General features: G+C 40.2%; 1 protein-coding gene across 2 annotated transcripts; it reads left to right on the top strand.

Moving 5' to 3' along the window:
• The first annotated feature begins 2,671 nt into the window (after positions 1–2,671).
• gdap1 (ganglioside induced differentiation associated protein 1) lies at positions 2,672–18,847 on the top strand. 2 transcript variants are annotated; one of them, XM_080194881.1, is made up of 6 exons: positions 2,672–2,836; positions 8,241–8,433; positions 11,208–11,381; positions 15,173–15,267; positions 15,610–15,724; positions 17,671–18,847. In XM_080194881.1, the coding sequence occupies exons 1-6, from the start codon at positions 2,672–2,674 to the stop codon at positions 18,012–18,014; spliced, it is 1,086 nt and encodes a 361-aa protein (XP_080051007.1). In that variant the 3' UTR covers positions 18,015–18,847. The 2 variants fall into 2 exon arrangements, with proteins under 2 accessions (XP_080051007.1, XP_080051008.1); XM_080194882.1 differs by lacking the exons at positions 2,672–2,836; positions 8,241–8,433 and adding an exon at positions 10,673–10,767.
• Positions 18,848–23,372: the final 4,525 nt, after the last annotated feature.

Genomic DNA, 23,372 nt, shown 5'->3' with positions numbered 1-23,372 from the left:
CTTGCCATCATACAGTCAGCTTAACACCCCTTGAGGACTCTTTGCATCCATCTCATATCTCACACTAGGCAGCAGGAGATGTGATTACTATGTATATATGAACTGTAGTGTAAGTTACATAGAAACTTTTATGTATAAATTATCACGTCAATTACGTTCAATTGTAGAAAATCATGCAGTAACAAAAATAGACAAATTCAACAGGTAACAGGGAAGTGGTTGGATAGATGTTAAAAGAGCAATGCTGAATTAAAATTATTTTTAAAGTACAAACCAGTACATCATTCCTACATCACAGGCATTGAAGTACATAAACACCTAATTAGTTAATTACTTAACTGAGGATTCAACCCAAATAGGGCTACCCATGAGATGCAGTATTCTTGGTCACAAACAAGCTAAACATTATTTAACAGCACAGTGCAAGCATTGCTACCTCAGAGTGCCAGGGAGCTGGATTCAATTCTAGCCTTGGGTGTCTGTCTGTGTGAAGTTTGCACATTCTCCCCATGTCCACATAGGTTTCTTCTGGGTGCTGCGGTTTCCTCCCACACTCCAAAGATTTGCAAGTTAGGTGGATTGACCATGGTAAATTGCCCCTTAGTGTCACGGGGATTAGTGGAGTAAATACATGGAGTTGCAGGGATAAAGCCTGGGTGGAATTGTTGTTGGTGCAGGCTCAATGGGCCGAATGGCCTGCACCTGCACTGTAGGGATTCTGTGATTCTATCAGTGTGGAATCTGTTCTTGCTGATGTCACAACACTCAAATCTCTACAAATTAGGAAAGTTATAAGTTTATGATAAGTTTGGAAAATCCTTTTTGCAATCTACCTGATTTCAGAACTGACTACTACTACCACCACACCCAGAACAAGCAGATCAATTTAGTCTGACTAACTTCCAACATTATAAAATGTGAAATGGAAAGGTGCTGCTGTGGCTGTAATTTAGCCTTTGGGCTGAGTATATCTTTCTTGAACAAAATACTATTTCATCAATCCTATTCTATACTATGTATAGAATAGGATTGATGAAAAAACACAATTAGTCATATTCGTATATGCCATGTACTTTGGAGAATCATCTAAATTAGTATCTTCATTTATAATATAAGCTTGCACTAAAATAATGCAAAATTGTGGATTTGCCAAACCACTCTAATATTGAGACTTCACAATAGAGAACAATAAAAAAACTGCAGATGCTGGAAATCTTAAACAATTAAAGCTGCAGCAACCAATAAGCATCTTTGGAGAATTCAGACAATGGAGGTAATTTCCAACTTTGGTGGGAGCAGAAATTTGATGCTTTTGCATAGTTGCCCATTAAGGAAAGGAAAATGAAAATATAGCAAGGTATGTAAATATGAGGTCACTTCAGTGCAGCCAGTTTTCTGCTGTCTCCAAATATATGAATTAATTGACTCTTGGAATCTGCTCCATCATTCAATAACACCATACTATTTCTTCCATACATCATGTTCTTGTCTGTTCACTTAACCTATCTATATCCTGTTATGATATGGAGATGCCGGCATTGGACTGGGGTAAACACAGTAAGAAGTCTCACAACACCAGGTTAATGTTTAATGCTGTCTCCACTCACATTGTCTGAACCTTTAAGGCTTGAAAAGCAGATTAGCTGTAAAGACTCGCATTTTAATCAGTATTCTATAAACTGTGTGTGCCTTTATATGCCCTTCTCTGATCAGAACTTTCCACACACCTGACAAAGGAACAGTGTTTCCAAAAGCTTGTGGGTTTACTATCAAATAAACTGGTTGGACTTTAACCTGGTGTTGTGAGACTTCTTACTATATCCTGTTGTGGCTTCTTTGAGTGCTCTTCAGTTTACTTTTCCATCTAGCTTTAAACTGTCACCACAATTGGATGCATCACACTATTCTAGTGCTTTAAAGTAGACACTAAATTGTCATCAGGGTTTACATTGTCTGAAACAGGCTCCGAACCGGTCTCTGTTCATTTCTTATTTCATGATCTCCATTTCCTTCTGTGTCTACACGATTTTAATGTCCAAACCTTCAAAAAATGTGTTTAAAGCAACCAAACACAAAAATGATTCTCTATAAAGGTTGAATTTACCTCATTCTCTGTCGGGATTATTTCTAACTTCTGACAGTTTACGGTTTCCTCCCACACTCCAAAGATGTGCATGTTAGGTTGATTGGTAATGCTAAATTGCACTTTAGTATCGGGGGATTAGCAGGGTAATTAGGTGGGGTTATGGGGATAGGACCTGGGTGGGACTTTATTGGGGCTGGCCCGATGGGCTGAATGCAAAAGAAAAAATGCTGGAAAATCTCAGCAGGTCTGGCAGCAAATGTCAGGAGAGACAAGGGCTGACGTTTGGAGTCCAGATGACCCTTTTGACAAAGCTGAATGGCCTTCTTCTGCAATGTCGGGATTCTACAAAAGTTTGCTGTTCATTTGTCAAGATGGGGATGATGCCCAATATTCGGGGTTAAGGGCAACCTGTTTTTGATTGAATCTGGATGCCGATTTACTGCTGCCAGCCCTTTGGCCTGCGAGTTGCACTGTGGGAGTTGTAGTTTCCGCAGGGTGACTCCTCCAGGGAAGTGAGGGTGCGCCCTGCCTCTTCTGGACTACATCACCCAGAATGCCGCGGGCCTGGGGCCGGCCGGAGTCACAATGGCGGCTGCGGAGGGGGAGCGGGGAGGGGATGAGAAATGTCAGGCGATGGAAAAGCGGCGGCCGGAGCAAGGTGACGGCTCGCTGCAGCTCACCTCCAAACACGAGAAGACTCGCGTCAAACTGGTTTTGTACCACTGGTCGCAGTCTTTCTGCTCACAGAAGGTAAGATTGTTTCGTCTAACGCAGGGTGAGCGGCGCTGGGCTGGGCCGGGCTCTTAATGCTGGACACGTCTTTCCTCATTTTCCACATTCTCCCTATTCCTTTTCCCGCTTCTGCCCTTCTTCCCATCCCTCTTCCCTGCAAATAATATTCCATCCAAAAAAAAACTCAAATTGAAGCCAACTCATGGTCCCCACAAGAAAGACAGACAACATTCAAGCTGACAAGATGAGGTACTCATTGCTCCCCATCCTGCGTTTGATCCAATGCTTCATCTTTTTTTTAAAAAAAAATTAACTCCATCTTTAAAGTTACAAAGCCAATGCTCAGAATAGATCGGGCAAACCCAAATCTGTTCCTTACTTGTCCCCAAAACCAAATTCAAAATCTAATTGAATCCAATTCAAGGTCCCCCCCCCAAAAAAAAAGGACAAACAAGATCTAAGCTGACAAGATGAGGCATTGCACCCCATCTTGGGTTTGATCTGATGCTTCGTCTTAGCCAAAAGATTGAGATGGCTTTGAAAAAATTGCATCAGGTTTAACTTTATTGATCTATGTTTAAAACTCCATCTTAAGGTGGGTTTAATCTGTGTCATGTTTATTGTCAGAAGAGGCCTGGAATGATTATGTTTTATGCACAAATTCATGCTAGTAATGACAGGTGACATTGATGATATACAAATGTGATTGGAGACTGGATCACTTATTAAGTGTGTAGGATCAAATCATTTTGGTCTTTTGAGCTTTACACTATATTGTACTGCAACATAAGACATTGACCTCAACAGGTAGAGATGAAGGAAGCCATCTAATTACGTCCTTAATTGGTCTAAAGCAGAGATTTACTTACTGTGTACACTGGGCTTGTTTGACCTTTTTGTGTGGTGGCAACATTTCCATTTTTGTCTCACTCAAGTGGCTGATGAACATATTTTTGGTACGACAGATGAATTTCAAAACAAAGGTAGAGTATGTTTCTTGATTTTCAGAAGGCGTTTGATAAGGTGCCGCAGAAGGTCAGAGGGCATGAAGTTGGGGGTAGGGTGTTAGTGTGGATAGGGGATTGGCTGTCAAATAGGAGGCAGAGAGTGGGGGTCAATGGGTGCTATTCGGATTGGCGGTTGGTGACTAGTGGAGTGCCCCAGGGGTCGGTGCTGGGGCCTCAGCTATTTACCATTTATATAGATGATCTGGAGGAGGGAACCGAGTGTATGGTGTCGAAATTTGCTGATGACACCAAGATTGGTGGAACGGCAAATTGTGTGGAGGGCGTGGAAAGTCTGCAGAAGGATCTAGATAGGCTGGGCGAATGGGCCAGGAACTGGCAAATGGAATTTAATGTTGGCAAGTGTGAAGTTGTCCACTTTGGTAGGAAGGACTATTACTTACGTGGTGAAAAACTGCAGCGTGTGACGGTGCAGAGCGACCTCGGGTCCTTGTGCATGAGTCGCAAAAACCCAGCCTGCAGGTGCAGCAGGTGGTCAGGAAGGCTAATGGGATGCTGGCCTTCATTGCGAGGGGGATTGAATATAAAAGTAGGGAGGTCTTGCTGCAACTGTACAGGGCACTGGTGAGGCCGCAGCTGGAGTACTGTGTGCAGTTTTGATCGCCGCACTTACGCAAGGATATTTTGACCTTGGAGGGAGTGCAGAGGAGGTTTACTAGGCTGATACCAGAGTTGAGGGGGTTGAACTATGAGGAGAGGCTGAATAAAATAGGCTTGTACTCGTTAGAGTTTAGAAGAATAAGGGGAGATCTCATTGAGACATATAAGATGATGAATGGGATGGATAGGATAGAGGTGCAGAGGCTCTTCCCATGCAGAAAGGACAGTAGGACTAGGGGGCACAGCCTCAAGATAAAGGGGGGACGGTTTAGAACGGAGTTGAGGAGGAACTTCTTCACTTGAAGGGTGGTGAATCTCTGGAATTCTCTGCCTGTTGAAGTGGTGGAGGCTGCCTCGCTAAATATATTGAAGACACGGGTTGATAGGTTTTTGATAGGCAAGGGGATGAAGGGTTATGGGGAGAGGGCGGGAAAGTGGAACTGAGCCACGACAGATCAGCCATGATCTTATTGAATGGTGGGGCAGGCTCGAAGGGCTAGATGGCCTACTCCTGCTCCCATTTCTTATGAAGATAAACAATGTCGAAGTAATGAACTGAATTTAAAAAAGTAATAAAAATGGCCATTAGAGTGTAAGAGGGTGTGGGTTTTCAGCTTACTCCAAATCTCAAGGTGCTCGCTCACTCACTCGCCCTCACACATCGTAAGAATGGGTCAGTATATGTTACTGCACCTGATTTATACTGTACCCTATGGTGCTATGATTGTTTGGCAACCTATAAACAACTCTTATCGATGCTTGTTACTCCTTGCCACTTCTAAGCCCCACCCACCCTATTCTACATCTTGATGAATCTCTGTCACAGATGCACTTTATTAAAGTGCTGCCCCACCTCTTTTTTTCCCATTCTTCCTAAATGTTGAATACCCTTGAACCTTCAGTCCCCAGGCATGACTACCCTGCAGTCACATCTCCATAAAAGCAATGAGGACATGTGTTTACTTCTAATTGTGCTGCCAATTCATCTATCATATTGCGAATGCTGTGTGCATTCAGATACAGTGCCTTGAATTCTGTCTTTATTATTTTTGCAACATCTAGTCTTATCTGCTGACTCACTTTTAAGTTTGTATGCTCTGTCCCTTCACACCACATTCATTACCAATTCCCTTATTGCTGCCTTGTTCTCTTGCTTTGACTTCTGTCTAATTTATTACATCTTCTGTCACCTGTTCGCTTGCCCCCCACTTTTGTTTAAAGCCCACTCTACTGTCCTATTTATATGACTCGCTAGAACACTAGTCCTAGCATGGTTCAGATGAAGACTATCCCAATGGTGTAGCTCCTGTTTTCCCTAATACTGATGCCACTACTCCATGACTCAAAACCCATTTCTCCTACACCAGCCTTTGAGTCACATGTTTAATGCTCTAATCTTATGTACCCTGGTCCAACTTGCGCATGGTATACTAATTGAGATAATTACCTGTGAAGTTCTGTTTTTCAATTTAGCCCATGCTACTCATACTATAAACAGAATCTCTTTCCTAGTCCTATCTATGTCATTGATACCTATGCGTACTATACAACTGGATCCTCCCCCTCCCACTGCAAGTTCTTCTCCAGCCCAAAGCAGGTGTCCTGAACCCTGATAATGGGCAGGCAACGCAGCCTGAACTTCTGGACTCATTCTGTTAGCTGCAGAGAACTGTGTCTATCCCTTTGATTTTACATGTCACCCTAATACTATATTCCTTTTAACCTCCCCTCATTTGAATGCTACAGAAGGTTAGGGTGCACATAGTTGGGGGTAAGTTGTTAGCGTGGATAGAGGATTGGTTGTCTAATAGGAAGCAGAGAGTTGGTATCAATGGGTGCTATTCTGATTGGCGGTTGGTGACTAGTGGAGTGCCGCAGGGATCGGTGCTGGGGCCTCAACTGTTTACCATTTATATAGATGATCTGGAGGAGGGGGCTGAGTGTAGGGTGACGAAATTTGGTGATGACATGAAGATGAGTGGAAAAGCAAATTGCGTGGAGGATGTGGAAGGTCTGCAGAGGGATCTGGATAGGCTGAGCGAGTAGGCGAGGACCTAGCAGATGGAGTATAATGTTAGCAAGTGTGAGGTTATCCACTTTGGCAGAAATAATAGTAGGAGGGATTTCTATTTAAAGGGCGAAAAGCTGCAGCATGCTACGGTGCAAAGGGACCTGGGGGGTCCTTGTGCATGAGTCGCAAAAACCCAGTCTGCAGGTGCAGCAGGTGATCAAGAAGGCGAATGGAATGTTGGCCTTTATAGCGAGGGGGATAGAATATAAAAGCAGGAAGGTCTTGCTGCAACTGTACAGGGCGAGGCCGCAGCTGGAGTACTGTGTGCAGTTTTGGTTGCTGCAGTTGCGCAAGGATATATTGGCCTTGGAGGGAGTGCAGAGGAGGTTCACGAGGCTGATACTGGAGATGAGGGGCTGGACTATGAAGAGAGACTAAATAGACTGGGTCTGTACTTGGAGTTTAGAAGGATGCGGGGGGATCTTATAGAGACGTATAAGATAATGAAAGGGATGGATAGGGTAGAGGTAGAGAGATTCTTCTCGCTTAGAAAGGAAAGCAGGACTAGCGGGCACAGCCTCAAGATAAGGGGGGGAGCAGTTTAGATCGGAGTTGAGGAGGAACTTCTTCACTCAAAGGGTGGTGAATCTCTGGAATTCTCTGCCCGTTGAAGTGGTGGAGGCTACCTCGCTAAATATATTTAAGTCACGGGTAGATAGGTTTTTGATAGACAAGGGAATTAAAGGTTATGGAGAGAAAGTGGAACTGAGCCACTTCAGATCAGCCATGATCTTATTGAATGGCAGGGCAGGCTTGAAGGGCTGGATGGCCTACTCCTAATCCTACTTCTTATGTTCTTATGAATGGCTGTTGCAACATAGTGCAATGGTGAGTCTGCTCATCCACCCTCAATACCCATACCCCCCCCCCGCCCCGTTCAGGCTGCAAAAATCTCCGGACCTTTTCATCGTAAGGCTGGAGTTCCTCCATTTTGACTGTTTCCAACTCCATGACTTCCTTTCTTACAGTCACACTTTTCTGTCCCTGATCATGGATCAAATCAGGCGACCCTTTCATAAGGGTTGTGACTGCCTCTTTGACCAAAGTATCCAAGTAACTTTCTCTCTCCCTGATGTTTGTGTCTGCAGCTCAGCCTCCAGCTCAATGACTGTCTGAGGTGAAGTTCCTTAGCTGGTGAGACTTGGATCCCAGTCGTGTCCAAGAGCTCCAGCATACGACAACTGCCATACATCACCTGTCCTGCCATCGTTATAGCATTTAATAATTTTACTGATTAAAATGCGATTAATGCTTCTAGTCCTACCTCTGCTTCTATTATTTCAATCAATGTTCTACTTAGCCTGATTGAAATTCCCTGTTACAATAAATTGGAAATACTCATCAGCCAATCTAATAAACTTGACTATTAGTAAACCTTACTGCTACTACCATTAAAGTTTTAGAATTGTTAAAGTTACTTGAGCGTTGAAAGACAAATGAGGAAAGTACTAATGTCACAAGATTTTTGTCAGAACATGGTCAATCCACTCTGGAGTAGGATGAACTTGTTTTTAGCAGTGTTCTTAAATGGTTTTCTTGTGCGTTTTTGAACACACTCGCTCAGGTGTTTATATGCTTTAAGACGGACTCCTTGTTCACATTGAATTTATTGTCTGAATAGGAATGCTAGTTAATAAAGCAAAAATTAAGCACTTGACAAATATCACAATATGAAAGGATTAAAAATGTATGGTGGCATTGAAGATATCTCTTTATTGCATTTCAGGTTCGTTTGGTTATTGCAGAAAAAGGTCTAAAATGTGAAGAGTATGACGTTAACCTACCATTGAGTGAGCACAATGAACCTTGGTTTATGCATTTAAACCCGGCAGGAGAGGTACCTGTATTGATTCATGGCGACAACATCATCTGTGAATCCACTCAGATTATTGACTACCTGGAGAACACCTTTCAAGATGGTAACGTTAAGGAATTACTTTAGTTTCTGTGAAACTGTGTGTATCTGTGTATTTCAATGAAGATGTGGTTTGGAAGCATGGTGTGTATTATGGGCTAGATTGGGTGATTCAGTCACCAAAAAATGTCTTCACTTTCATGGTTTAGCAGAATTTCTTCCTTCTCTCATCCCCTCATTGTGGTTTGGTTCAAAGGACAAAGTGACTCTCCATAGGCCGCCATTGTCCATGTTTGAACTTGAACAATGAATATTGGCAAGTTGTCAAATGGTGGAAGCATCAAAACCAAGATCTATTCTGTATTTACCTGAGGCCCACACATGCAAATGATAAAAAGATGATGACAAACATGACCTGTACTTGAATTGGTTCATAGTGACAACAAGTTGTTTGTCATCGGTTTCATTCTCATCCTGATATGTCAGTGGCAAGGTGAGCCTATGTGGCTGGAAATAGGTCCATATGCAGTGGGTGATCAGGATGTGTTTGTGCATTTGGGGCATAATACACCTTTCTGGCAGAGACTTTCCCTTTGCAATCATGCAGCAGTCCTGGTAACCTGAAACAATCCTTGTTTGCCTTTGAAGGAGCTTTTGACCAGAGTTGAGATTGATTTAAGTACTTGCTGTCTTGATCAGCCGAGACTTTCCAGGTTTCCTGTAAATGGGAGTTTTTAGAAAGGCTGATCAATGTCTGAAATTCTCTGTCAAAGAAACAAGTTACACTTATACATGCAGTCACAAATACAAATTACAGACTCCATTATGTGTGCGTAGTTGAGAGAGTCTGAAATGTAAGTGTACAGATGGGATGACTGTTAATGCCTTGACTTAGTTTGACTTGGCTTCTAAAGCTGAATAGTATGAATTGTTGTTTGATTTCAATGTAGAGTACAGCACCCTCTGCTGTAATAATGAGTTTTTTTTTTGGATGACTTCTTTCTCGAAGTGAGATTGATGACAGTGCTGAATTGTAGGCAGTTTTATGGAGTGAATGCATGTTTGTTGACCCAATCATAAATATTCAACAAATTGAATCTTTAGAGATTTTGGAACTGCATCTTTATCAAGTATCATTTCATATTGTGAAACCAAAACTATGTTTGTTGTATTCAGGAAACTACCATCAATTGCAGTATTTTTTATGATCTGTTATGATATAGAAGATATGGCTGTATTTTGAGATCTGTGGAACAGTATTTATGTGCCATATACTTTTTTAAAGAAAGGCTATACATTTCCTAAAATAAGTAACAACATAAAACTGGGAAAAAAACCCCCCAAAAATTTCATGTGTTTTGATATATGCAAAAATAATATTTTGACACAGAATTCAGTGGCTTGGAGTGGAAACTCTGCCATTTTTCCCCCTTTTTCTCTGTGCATGTTAAGGCTAATTGTAGTGCACTAGTGCTGCACTGACTGCTTCTGTCAACTAATTTTGGGTAGACTTGGCGCTGCTGGGACTTTTGAGTGACACAGTGCACTTGACCTCTGAATGTACTGTGATATCCTCAGTGCATTTAAACTCTAGGCTGCCTACTACATTACAAAGGGATTTAACCATTGAATTTTCAAAAAAATCCATCTAATCTCTTGAACAAAATATTATATCCTTGTAGCAGGGTGGCATGGTGGTATAGTGGTTAACACTGCTGCCTCACAATGCCAGGAACCTAGGTTCAGTTCTGGCGTTGGGTAACTGTGTGGAGTTTGCATATTCTCCCCGTGTCTGCATGTTTCCCCCGGATGCTCTGGTTACCTCCACCAGATGGAAGATGTGTGGATTAAGTTGATTGGCTATGCCCAATACCCCTTCAGTGTCAGGGAGATTAGCAGTGTGGGATTATGAGGTTAGGGCCTGGGCGGGATTGTTGTCGCTGTAGGCTCGATAGGCGGAATGGCCTTTTTCTGCACTGTAGGGATTCAATGTTTAAATTGGACTATATTTTCCATGCAACTCTCAGTTGCCTCATTTGAACAGCTTTAGGATAGTCTTTAGCACCTTACTAACTCACTCATGTTGCTTTGAAAGAAAGCCTTGCATGTGTATGTGATTTTTGTTGTTTCTAGTTAAACAAGTGTTTAAGTGTATGTATTTTATGTATGAAAATTTTACACGTTTTGTTTCACATTTTACATTTTAAAATTTATTTTCACGTTTTCATATTCATTCAATTAAGCATTTATAAATCAGTTTGATTTCCTGAACACATTTACATTTTTTTGTCTTTTTCTTTACAGTTATTCCTTTGTTACATCAAATCATAGGGATTTTGAACTAATGTACAATATGTAGACCTAGCAGACTCAACAATTGGAATATTTCAGTTTTGAGGTAACGTTCTGCAATATGTTTGTAATGTTCTGTTTCAATGTCTAAACATTTACTTGATGGAAATTAGATTATATTTGGTATAATATGGAATTCCCTAGACTTCTTTCAATGAAATTTAAAATTCAAATCAGACTCTGATATTATATGTTAAAGTAAATTGGTTAATGCCTCTTTTATGCAGTGGACAACAGTGTTTCATATTGATTTATTTGTTGTTGGTGCAGTGTTCAATTCTTTGGTATTGGAATTTAGAAAATCCAAGAAACGGGAAGAGTTGTATTCCTATTGACCTCTTTCCACTTGAAGAATTAATCTTGTCGACATTCTCTTTGGAAGGAAACTGCCAATTTTTAAAAAAAATGAAGTTGCTTGGAAAATGCTCCATTTTTCTTCTGTTAGCAACTTGACTGCTTTAATAAGAGTGCCCTTTGTACTTGCAGCAAACATTCCCAAATTAATGCCAGAAGAAGGAAGCCTGTATTATCCACGAGTACAACATTATCGAGAACTACTGGACTCTCTTCCCATGGATGCCTATACCCATGGCTGTATTCTTCACCCAGAGTTAACTTTGGACTCTATGATACCTGCCTATGCAACCACTAGAATTCGCAGTAAGTGGAACATAGCAATGTGACTGAAGGGTGGAAATTTGTTGCTCCCTGTTTGTTGTGATCCTAATTGGTTGAAAATTCAGCAAACTTTAAAGTTTGTTGAGCATTTCTATAGTTTGAATCTTGATGAGAACTTCCACCTTCCTTTCAATAGTTTATTCTGTTGAGCCTTAAACCCCAACAGAGATGTGTACAATTGCTTACAACATCTAAGCTAATCTTTCAACTGCAAAGTGATCAATTTTGCACATTTCTGCTAAACCAAATTTGATACATTATTCTAACTTTGCAGATGAAGGATGACTTAGGAAAGTTGTATATTTTAAAATGTAGATTAATTTATCGTCAAACATAGGGCCACCAGTTTTGCATCCCATACAAGACTGTGACATCCTACATTAGAGAGAACTGATGTTTGCATTTTTAGTTCAGAGGGTCATGCGAATGGTAACATTAGAGGCACAACAATGATCATTAGAATTTAGTATCACGTTCTCCCTGTGGTGCTTATTATACCTTTTGGGATAGGTAATAAATGGTGCATTGACAAGTATGTACCTGGATGTATTTTGAGAAGAAAATAAAGTTGATGGCATTTGAGTGCTCCAGTTGGCTCACATTCCTCACTCTCATATCCATACACCTGTAGTCCTGCAAGTTTATTTCTCTTTCAAGTTCCCATTCAATTTCCTTTTGAAATAATTAATTGAACCTTCTTCCAACATCCTCATAGGTGTTTAAATTCCTGATCATTACCACCCACTGCATAAAACAAAATTCTTCCTCACACCCCTCCTGCATCTCTTGTTTATTATCCCATGTGCTATCAGCTAATGGGAGCAGTTTTTCTTCATCTACCTTATCTAAATCTGTCATGATTTTGTACATCTGTATCAAATGTCCCCTCAAACTCCTTTGCTCCAAAGACTGCAATCCCAGTTCTCAATTTAAGCTTGCAACTAAAATCCATCATCCCTGAAACTATTCTGGTAAATCTCCTGTACACCCTCAAGTATCTTTGCATCCTTCCTAAAGTGTGATGACCATAAGTAGATGCAATACTATAGTTGTGGCTTAACTAGAAACTTATAAAGGTTCAGCATGACATTCCTGTTTTTGTATTTGATGCCTCTATGAAGCCCAGGGTCCTATATACTTTGTTAATTATTCTCTCAATACGACTTGCAACCTTCAGTAATCTCTGCAGGTGAATCCAGGTCCCTTTGTCTCTGTGTACAAGTCGGGGGTCGTTTAGCTTAGTTGGCTGGATGGCTGGCTTGTGATTCAGGAGTGACCCAACAGTGTGGGTTCAGTTCCTGTACCGGCTGAGATTATCTGAAGGCCCCACCTTCACAATCTTACCTTCACATCATCAGTCAGCTCTCCCCCTCAAAGGGCTATCCAAAGATTCTGGTAGTTTAGTGCATGTTTTAATTATTGGCTGCTGCAAGGTCTGTGAAGAAGTGGTTTATTTGATGATGGTGTGTACATCATGAAGCTATACCCTCCCCGAGCTCAGTTTTAATTATTTCTGTGGAATTTTAATGGTAAATATAATTGCAGCAATTATGTATAAAACTATTTAATGCAGTAATATTAAAACTGATTCACATTTTTGAAATGTCTAAATTTTAAAAACTTTATCTTATTACTGCAATCTGGGATTAATAACTTGTTGTAAATATATGTTATATTGAGAAGTGACAAGTCACTTGACAGTTTATTTAGAATGCTCAATTATAAAGCAGGTTTCAGTTAATTTTATGTTTGGGTTTTATGATAGCCTCGATGTTATTATGCATTAAATTGGACAAGATAATATTTGGAGTACTCCTATATAGTTAAATGGCAGTCCAGAAGTACTGTCAATTCATCAGATTTTGGTTGAGTGTACTATGAAAGCCTTGCACATTTTATGTTCATATGTTCATTAAAAATTTGCTTAATTTACATTGTCAGGTAGAAATAGGCATTCTAACCATTGTGATTAGGGCGTACTTGCTGTAACATGAACCTATTCCCAGTATCTTTATCAAAGTGAAACACAATGCTATTGTGTAACCTATTCAGTGGGTAGCATTATTTTTGGAGTTCCTTTAAATCCCTACAGTGCAGAGGGGGCCAGTTGGCCCATCGAGTCTACACCAACTCACCCAAGTCCACCTCCCCTGCTCTATCCTCATATCCTTGCTCAGTTACTACAGCTAATCCATCTAATCTGCACATCTTTTGAGTGTGGAAAGAAATTAAAGTACCTGGAGGAAACTCCCATAGACCCAGGGAGAATGTGCAAACTCCACACAGTCACCCAAGGCTGGAAGCGAAACTGGGTCTCGTCATTGTGCTGCCCTGCTATACTGCAACGTAAAGAATACTTTTGAGAGATTCAATAAAGAACAATAGCTGTGCTTTCCCAAAGAAACAAGAATATCTTATTGCTTGTGCATGAGTCGCAAAAACCCAGCTTGCAGGTGCAGCAGGTGGTCAGGAAGGCAAATGGGATGCTGGCCTTCATAGCGAGGGGGATTGAATATAAAAGTAGGGAGGTCTTGCTGCAGCTGTATAGGGCATTGGTGAGGCCGCAGCTGGAGTACTGTGTGCAGTTTTGGGCGCCGCACCTGCGCAAGGATATTTTGGCCCTGGAGGGAGTGCAGAGGAGGTTTACTAGGCTGATACCGGAGTTGAGGGGATTGAGCTATGAGGAGAGGCTGAATAAACTAGGCTTGTACTCGTTAGAGTTTAGAAGAATGAGGGGAGATCTCATTGAGACGTATAAGATGATGAATGGGATGGATAGGATAGAGGTGGAGAGACTCTTCCCGCTCAAAAAAGACAGTAGGACTAGGGGGCACAGCCTCAAGATAAAGGGGAGGCGGTTTAGAACGGAGTTGAGGAGGAACTTCTTCACTCAAAGGGTGGTGAATCTCTGGAATTCTCTGCCCGTTGAAGTGGCGGAGGCTGCCTCGCTAAATATTTTTAAGAAGCGGGTTGATGGGTTCTTGATAAGAGAGGGGATTAAGGGTTATGGGGAGAGGGCGGGAAAGTGGAACTGAGCCACAACAGATCAGCCATGATCTTATTGAATGGCGGGGCAGGCTCGAAGGGCTAGATGGCCTACTCCTGCTCCTATTTCTTATGTTCTTATGTTCTTATGCTTCCACCAAAAGTCCATACTCATTTACTAATCTCCAAACTGCTGGAGTTATCAGCGATATTTGTGCAGTGTCAGCAAGCTTCCTGCGCTCTGGATATTTCCCATTGCCTGCAGACAAATTTTAGCCCATTCGTGCACAATGAAACAAGACAATAGTACAATAATCTACCTTCCCAAATTTACAAAATCCAACTTTTACAAATCATGTTCACATTTGCATCTGCAGTTTCATTAATATTCCTTCTCTCTTGCTTTCTATGTCTTCTGAGCTTAATGATCACTGTCCCATTCCAATTTGACATTAACTACAAAGCACAAAGTGCTCATTTGTCCCTTTTAGGTGTTGTGGGTCTACCCAGGAGATAGACTGCAGTAGTTCAAGAAGGCATCTTACTGCCAACATCTCATAGGCAATTAGAGATGAGCAACAAATGCTGACCTAGTCAACTTTTCTGACAACCCATAAAAAAAAAAGCAGTGTTAGGATTTCTTGATTCTGTGTGCTATGATGTAAAAAAAAAAGTATGATTTTTGCAATTCCAAATCCCAACTATCGTATTTGAATCTTCCTTTCCCTTCTATGCACTCCAACCCCACCTACCTCTTCAAATCTAATGTGCATTTTCATTTTTTTCAGGCCAAATTGGAAACACTGAATCTGAATTAAAAAAGCTTGCTGAAGAATACCCAGAATTGCGTGAAGCATATTTAACAAAGCAGAAACAAATTAAGGTAAGTGCCTTTATAATTAACAAAATTGTTTTATTTGACGTTGGCATTAAGTGCTTTACTTTAAAATGTATTTTCAAATTGTAAGCTTGCTAACAAAAGCAGTTTTTTGTCACTGTTTTTGTTAGCAATGGGAAATATCCAGAGGGCAAGAAGCTTGCTGATATGGCACAAATATCCCAGTGGCTGAAAAAGCCACATTATCCTCTAGCCCTGTAAGCATTACCATGGGAGTTTCATTATTCTTTTCATTTGTCAATACTTAAGAAGTTGAGTATTATTCATACTAGTCTTCTCCTGTATAAATCCAGTTCCCCTTTTTTAATAGACTTTCTTTATCTTTAGTCCAAGATACGGGACCATGATAATGTAAACTACCTGAAAAAAATATTCCGCGAGCTGGAAAATGTTCTGGATCAGGTAGAGACTGAATTGCAGCGAAGGATTGAGGAAACTCCAGGTTTGTAACAAACACATTAGCTTTACATTTGATCACTGCTTTTCATTAGCTTTTAGTTTTCCTTCGTTCCATTCTTTAGCTTGCTCATGGCAGGTAACCTGCTATCTTGGAACTTTCATTGTGGTATTTTGGAAAAGTTTTAAGTGTGACTCAATCTGAGTTATCTTGTTTTCTGATTTTCTCCATCTTCTGTTGGGAAACATTTCTCTTTAATGGTTTGCTTGAGATCAGAAATTACCACATGTGCAAGTGCCAACCAATTGGAGGATTATTGCCTCACATCATTACGTTGTTCAGCTATATATGCTTTTGCTATGCTTAATATTTTGGCAGCAGAGATTTGAGCCTCCTTGTCTCTCTATTGTAGACATTTTTTTAAAATCCTTCTGCTTAACATCACTCTTCACCTTCAGACACTGCACGTAACTTTACTTGCAGTCCCTGCTTGTGCTCTCTGGTCACATATGAAGTGCTTGAGGGTGCTTCTTTATGTGCATAACACTCTATCAATTTAAATTCAAGATGCTCATCAAAATTTGGAATTGGACCTAATTTGAAATTAATCTTTATTTGGTAAGGTTATACTGTGTAAAAGCTACTGCTGTTTTCCTTCTTTGTATTAGAAACTTGTAGTTTCACAATGCTACAACCGCTCGATTGAGTCATTTGTATTGGAAAATACAAGCACTTTTTTAATACATATATTATATCTTTGACCATTTTGTTTGCTGGGGCATAGTTCCATGGGAGTCTCTCACGTTGTCCTTCTCCCACGTGAGTGAACATTTGCAGGTTACTCAACCATGAAAGAAATGACTGAAATCTCATCTTGTTTAACATCCATACTTAGTTTCTTCAAAGGTTGCTGGGTAGTAATCAGAAGTAAGCATGGTAGCTGAATGTTCCCTTCACTAACTGCGTTCTTTAGGCCTATTTCAGTGCATGTACATTCCAATTTAGCACACGCATTTAAATTAGAAGATTCCCGGTCTGAATCACAACTATTCGTAAGATAAATCTACCAAGCAATTGCAGAACACCATTAGCCAGTAATAGTAATCAAATGCTGTAATTAAAACTCCGATGGAAGATTGTGCTTCAAATCAGTAAGGTGAATGTTTCAGAGAGCCCTGAATATTTAAATTTTTTATTGTTCTTAAAGTATGATTAAAAGTCTGATTAAATCTTAAACATGTGGTTATAATAGTTGAGCTTTGAATTCTCAACAATAGAGTCACAGTTCAAATTTCAGCCTCAACTTGTGCTTGAAATTGTCCGGATTAATGCAGGAGTTTTTGAGACCTCATGGAAGGAAAGCAATTTTGTCACTTGCTGTTTGTTTTTACATTTTGCGTTAATATTCAGAATTAAGTAACAACCATTGTGCAAATTGGTTCCAATGCCAGCACTCTTTAGAAGTTGAGATAAGTTGGAATGTTTGTTTGATTAATGTTTAGTCCTTGTTAAGAGTTTGCCAATCTCTAGGGCAGAGGCTTCACTTTGGAAATTACCAACCTTACCTCGTGAATTTAGACTAGTATATGTAACATTAGAATGCTCCATTCTGAAGGCAGCGAAGAAAAACTAGCATTGGTACATCAGCCCAACCAGCTGTTGACTTCACAATCAACATTACCATTTAGAAAATGATCCAAGTGATCCCTCCCAGTTTAAGTACGTGATTTGTTTTGGAAGGTAGCATATATGGCCGGAAATGAGGAAGAAATGGACAATTAAATAGAAGTAAAGTATTACATTTTGAAAATTCAAGTCTGAAAATCAGCTGCAATCTTTGCTTTATTGATTTGTACCTTTATTAAAAGGCTATGTTTGAATAATAAAACAACATTTTTGTCTTCATTTATAAAACTTTTTAAGTAAAACAACTTGCAATGTACAGTCACTAGTGCAAATATTGATCAAGTTTATTTTTTTCTTAAAAACAGAGGAAGGATTTCAGCCATGGCTCTGTGGTGAGTTCTTTAGTCTAGCAGATGTATCTCTGAGTGTAACACTGCATCGCCTGAAGTTTCTTGGACTTGCCAGAAAATACTGGGGAAATGGACAACGGCCAAATTTAGAATCTTATTATGAGCGTGTATTACAGCAAAGGACTTTCCGAAAGGTCTTGGGAAATGTGAACAACATTTTACTGTCAGCAGTGCTGCCTACTGCTTTTCGGGTTGCTAGAAAACGTGCTCCATCATTTTTAGGAGCTAGTTTTATAGTGAGCCTGCTGGGAGGAATAGGATATTTGGCCTTCCTGTTCCTTAAAAAAAGGCTGTCATAGAACTTATTGGCATAAACTTAATCAAAATCTTGGTGAGGAAGAGCTGTTATCATGGTAAAATATAGCTGAATAAAGACATTGCAGTACCTTGCTTCCTGTAGTAAAAAAACTTACTGTCACTACTTTACTTTCAGAGAGCAAGGTTGTGATATATGGAAAGTTTAAAGAAATTTGTGCACAATGCAATCCATTATAGAACTACAAAAACTTTTATCTGTTCACTTTTGTATTTGCAGCCAATTTTAGATAGTAGTCTATGCTGTCACATCTTAATTTTTTTGGTTACAACACTAACTATTCTATAATGCACTTGAATGAATCTAAATAAGAATCACTTTGGTTCAAAAATTAACAAGGAAATCACTTCTCAACCTGTATGAACCTAAAGTAAAAGCAAAAATGTTGGATAAACTCAGCAGGTCTGGCAACATTTATCGAGAGAAACAGAGTTAACATTTCTGGTCTAAATGACCCTTCTGTAGAACTTCAGAAGTACGGAACTACAGTTCTGTAAAAGGGCCTTTTAGACCTGAATCATTAACTCTGTTTCTCTCCACAGATGCTGCCAGATCTGCTGAACTTATCCAGCATTTTCAGCTTTTATTTCAGATTTCCTGCATCTGTAGTATTTTGCTTTTATCTATATATATCTAACTTCTATTAATTTCATTCTTTTCTGCATTGCCTCTGTTATTATGTCCTTGAATATGCACGTTTGATGTCTACATTATACAGTCCGGCCTGAGGTGGTGTACACTGTATTGATCTTTGCAGACTGTGTTAACTTGGAAATCCCATTTATATATTAAATATTCATGTACTTAAATAAAGACATCAAGAAAAAAATGTAATATACTTTCTTAAAAGCTTTGAACAGTATAAGCTTATTAGTTACTTTCAACGGATGTTCCACTATTTATTTCTTGGAAATATGAAAATACCCTGGTGGGGAAAATGATCAAAAGAAACATTCTGGCAAGCTCTTTCTATAAATAATTTATATAAGCAAGAGCAGAAAACTCGCAGAAAGCATTTGGCTGACCTGTTGTAATTTGTTTATCATTTGCCTATCTCAGAGATAACTTCATTCGCCAAGAACCAATGTTATATATAAAGTGCTTCCATAGAGATTGCTCTGTTCCTGTACGTCATGGCTGCTATGCTAACTGATGGGAAAGAAAGCAAATTTTGAAAAGCTACTTTATTTTCTCATTCAATTGGAGACACACATGCTGGGAAACGGCATACTTTTCCATTTTAGGATCCAGTATTAATATCCTGGTCAGCTGTATGGCCAGATGCTCACTGCATTCTCCTGCCTCAACTCGAGAAGAGTGACAACTGTTCCATTTTCAATTTATCCACTGCTAAAACTTCAATCACACTTGTTGCCTTGGAATGAAATTTCCAATTTAGACCCAATTTATGCTGGAATTATAAGCAATCATGCTCATTAACCTGTTCTCAATTCAATGGATCGTTGCTACAGCCTGCTTTTCTATTAACTCGGGTCTTCAAAGACTGAGATTTAATTATCCTTGATTAACTTTTACATGATTTACCAGAAGTTGAGTTAAATGATATGCCAATCACGTCGTCGGGAGAAGATTGAACAGAAGCTAGGTGAACCTTGATAGAAGTGGAAAATCATTATCTAAATCGATCTGTATTAATCTCCCTCATCCCTGTGTATTATAGCGACATTGGAATATTTGAATTTATGCATTCTAGCACCTATACTTAAAATATTTTGTATCTTATGTTTTTGTGTTTTAAGTTTGATATTCTCCTTTGAGGATTGTCAGGCACAATGAACCAAAGTGTCCCTTATTAACCAGAACATCTTAACCTGATTGACATCTAGGCAGATCTGTCATGGCTAATGGATAAACTGGAATGCCTGTGCCATTATACATGTGCTTAATGGTATACTTCTACTGCTCCAACATGATTTCCTTAGAAGATGAATACCTATGCTATAAATCACTAGACAAACCTATTGAATATTAACTAGGTAAATGAAACTGTAGCAACCTCAATCTACTTTATCAAAGTAGGGTGCAAAAAGTATCTTCCCTAACTCTCAACATTGTATTGACCTTGAAACAAAGTTCCTACTATATATATATATACTACTGTGATCATGGAGTTTTTGATTAGCTTTGTGATATTTCCAGTCTTAGACTGGCAATTGCCAAGATATAGCTCTAAATTTCTGCAGAGGTATTCCAGAACAAAGAGCATTTAAATGGGTGTTTCCTAATCCTATTTAGTTTCGGGAGATTCACAAGATTCAAAACCATGTTTGAACACAAATGAAATCTCCCAAGAATTGGGAATGTCATGATCCATTCAAAACATTAAGATGTTTCCCATTCAAAAAGATTTTGTTGTTTGATGCTTAGTAACACACTGCAAGCTGATAAACATGCCCAATGCTTTCTGAACGTGCATTCGATTATGATGTACATTCTCCTCACCTGATATGGGCACCTTGCACCGTGCATTCGGAAGAACAAAAACATTGAAGTCTCTTCATCAATCAGTGTGAGCATGACTAGACAGAGGGGTGAAGGAAGGGAAGAGAAGTGTCAGTTGGATCATGTGCAGGGAATGGACGGGTGGAAATTGGAAGTAAAAATGATAAATTTTTCCAGGTTAAGAGGATAACATGAAGTGGCACCGAAACAGTCGTCAATGTACTGATAAAGGAGTAATGGGAGGGGGCCGAAGCCAGACTGAAACAGGGAATGCTCCACGTAACCCATAAAGAGACAGACGTTAATGGGACCATGAGGGTGCCCATAGCCACAATTTTTATTTGGAGGAAGTGAGACGAGGTGCAGGAAAAATTGTAGGGCAAGAGAACAAGTTCAGCCAGACAGAGGAGAGTGGTGGTAGGTGGGGATTATTCAGGCCTCTGTTCGAGGAAGAAGCAAAGCTTTGAGGGCATCTGTGTGGGGAATGGAGGTGTAGAAAGATTGGACATCCATGGTGAAGAGGAGGCAGTTTGGGCCAAAGAACTGGAAGTTGCTGATAAGGTGTAGAGCATTGGAGGAATCGTGGATGTAGTTGGGAAGGGACTGGACAAGAGGAGAGCGAATGGAGTCAAGATAGAAGGAAATGAGTTCCATGGGGCAGGGACAGGCTGACATGATTGGCCTACTGAGGCAGTCTTGTTTGTGGATTTTGTGAAGGAGGTAGAAGCAGGCCGTTTGGGATTGGAAACTGTGGAGAGAAGCTCTCCGGAGGCGACAAGATGGGGGATGCTTCCTCCCATCTCCCCCAGACCACACTTCCCATCACTGATCATCAAACCACTGTTTCCAGGACTGTCAATGACTTCATCTCCTTTTGCAATGTTCAACTGAACAGCACCTCATCTTCTGATTGGGCACTTTATAGCCTTCTGGACTGAACATTTGAGTGCAACAACTTCAGAGTATGAACTCTCGCACTTTCACTCCATTTCCATTTATTTTATTTCATTCTGTTTCCTCTTTTCATCTTGTTCATCCATTTTTATCATCCTTCTTTCTCACTTCCATTTTTCCACTTCTCTATTCCTGCTCTCCTTTTTGCTACACCCCCCACCTCCTTAGTCCAACTATCTTAACCATCCATACCTCTTCTGCTTCTCACACATTCTGATCACTTAATGGACACTTTTAGTACCTTCCTCAGCCTCCTTCATTCTCATTTACATTCCCTTTGTCCTATTATAGTGACCGCCTTTATAAATCTTTTCTGATTTTCTTTGCTCTTAGCTCTGACAAAAGATCATCCAGACTTGAAACGTTGGCTTGATTCTCTATCCGCAGATGCTGTCAGACCTACTGAGATTTTCCAACATTTTCTGTTTTTGTTCCAGCATCTGCAGTATTTTGCTTTTATGTAAGAGGAGAGGCATCCTTTTCAACAATATATGAGAATTACGTGGCTAGAAGATATAGAGCAGGGGAATGTTTTTTCTGATGTGAATTCAAACAGCTTTGATGGAAAAGAAATTCAGCTTTCTGGGAAGGTTATCTGTGGATGAGGTTTCCACCTTTCTAAGGTAGGATTTCCTGCTTCTATAAGTTGCCAGCTAATTGTTTCGAGGCACCATTTCAGTTTCTGAAGTGCTGGCCCCAGTGATGGTCACTGCTGGGTCTGCAGCTATTTCCAGATCAGCCACCATGGAGGAGGCCCCGGAGTGCAGGGAAGTTGGCTTAGGCTTGGCAGGCCTGGTGAGGTAGGGATGATTTTTAGCCCTTGCTGCTGGGGGTGTGGGGTTCCTATGTGAACAATAGTGTCCAATCAACAGGCATGTGTCAATGCCCAATGGTTACTGGTAAAATAACAATAGTAATGGGAAATGGCAGGCTAACTGCCACCCATTTTGCTGCTGGTAAAATGCTAGCAGCGGTGAGAAGGCAACCCTAGCCATTTGACCTAAACTTATGCACTTGCTTTCCAGCAAATTCCTCGAAGCCTGGTTAAAGACCTGGTGAGAAATTCTAAGTTGGGACAGTTGATGAGAAAAGCAGGAGGTGACTTTGGGACTGGATTTCATCAAATAATGTTTCCCTCAAGTATGTTGTTTTGGAATGGAGGGGATTAATTTAAACAGTTATGATTTCTCCTCTCACTACCTGCCGGTAAATAGAAAGAAGTTTTTGATTTTTGATTCCCCCTTTATAAATGGGTGTATCTTATATGCATATTTTCCCCAAACCTTAAATTTGGAGTTTTCCAACCTCCTATGAATAATCAGCACAGCAAACTCAAAATGAAATAAAGGGATTGGTTTATTTCACATACATACACACAATGTGGGAAAGGGGCTTTACAAAATCTGCCCTTTTGCATTCATACAGTAAAAGAGGGATAAAGAAAAGGTGTACAGGGCTAGACCACAATAAAAATACAAGTTATAGTTTTACATGAGCCCAGAATCATGTCTAATGGACTGTTTCTTTAGAAGATAGGTTGATTGACTGTTGCAAGGTGATCTGTCTTTCCAGAAGTGAGGACTTCCTAAGAGGTGAAGGCATGTAGAGTTGATTTGGTTTTGCAGCTCCAATGTTCCAATAGTTCACAGTATAGATGAAGACCGGGCGATTGCATCTAGACAGAGGTATTGCTACCTGTTTGATGGTAAGATGGTGGACAGACACAGATTGCTGGCTGGAATCCTGTTCTCTTTGGAGGTCAAACAGTGACTGATGAAATCCTACAACTTCTAGTCAAGAAATTCAGACAGCTCAAGTCTGCCAGTGTGGTGTTGGGTTGACTAATGAGGACCCTGGTTGAAACTCATTGGCTGGAACATTACCACCTTGTTTACCATGGAATGGGCACAGGTGAGTGTCCGAC

Source organism: Carcharhinus amblyrhynchos, chromosome 8 (assembly GCF_965287045.1).
Source record: "Carcharhinus amblyrhynchos chromosome 8, sCarAmb.v2.hapA, whole genome shotgun sequence".
Taxonomy (NCBI): Eukaryota; Metazoa; Chordata; class Chondrichthyes; order Carcharhiniformes; family Carcharhinidae; genus Carcharhinus; species Carcharhinus amblyrhynchos.
This window is presented reverse-complemented; position numbering and strand designations above follow the sequence as displayed.

Bases quoted from the DNA above. Each gene is read 5' to 3' on its own strand.
- gdap1 (XM_080194881.1), top strand. From the start codon at position 2,672: ATGGCGGCTGCGGAGGGGGAGCGGGGAGGGGATGAGAAATGTCAGGCG. The intron at 11,382-15,172 runs GTAAGTGGAACA...CATTTTTTTCAG, and splicing joins TGCAACCACTAGAATTCGCA to GCCAAATTGGAAACACTGAA. The intron at 15,268-15,609 runs GTAAGTGCCTTT...CTTTATCTTTAG, and splicing joins CAAAGCAGAAACAAATTAAG to TCCAAGATACGGGACCATGA.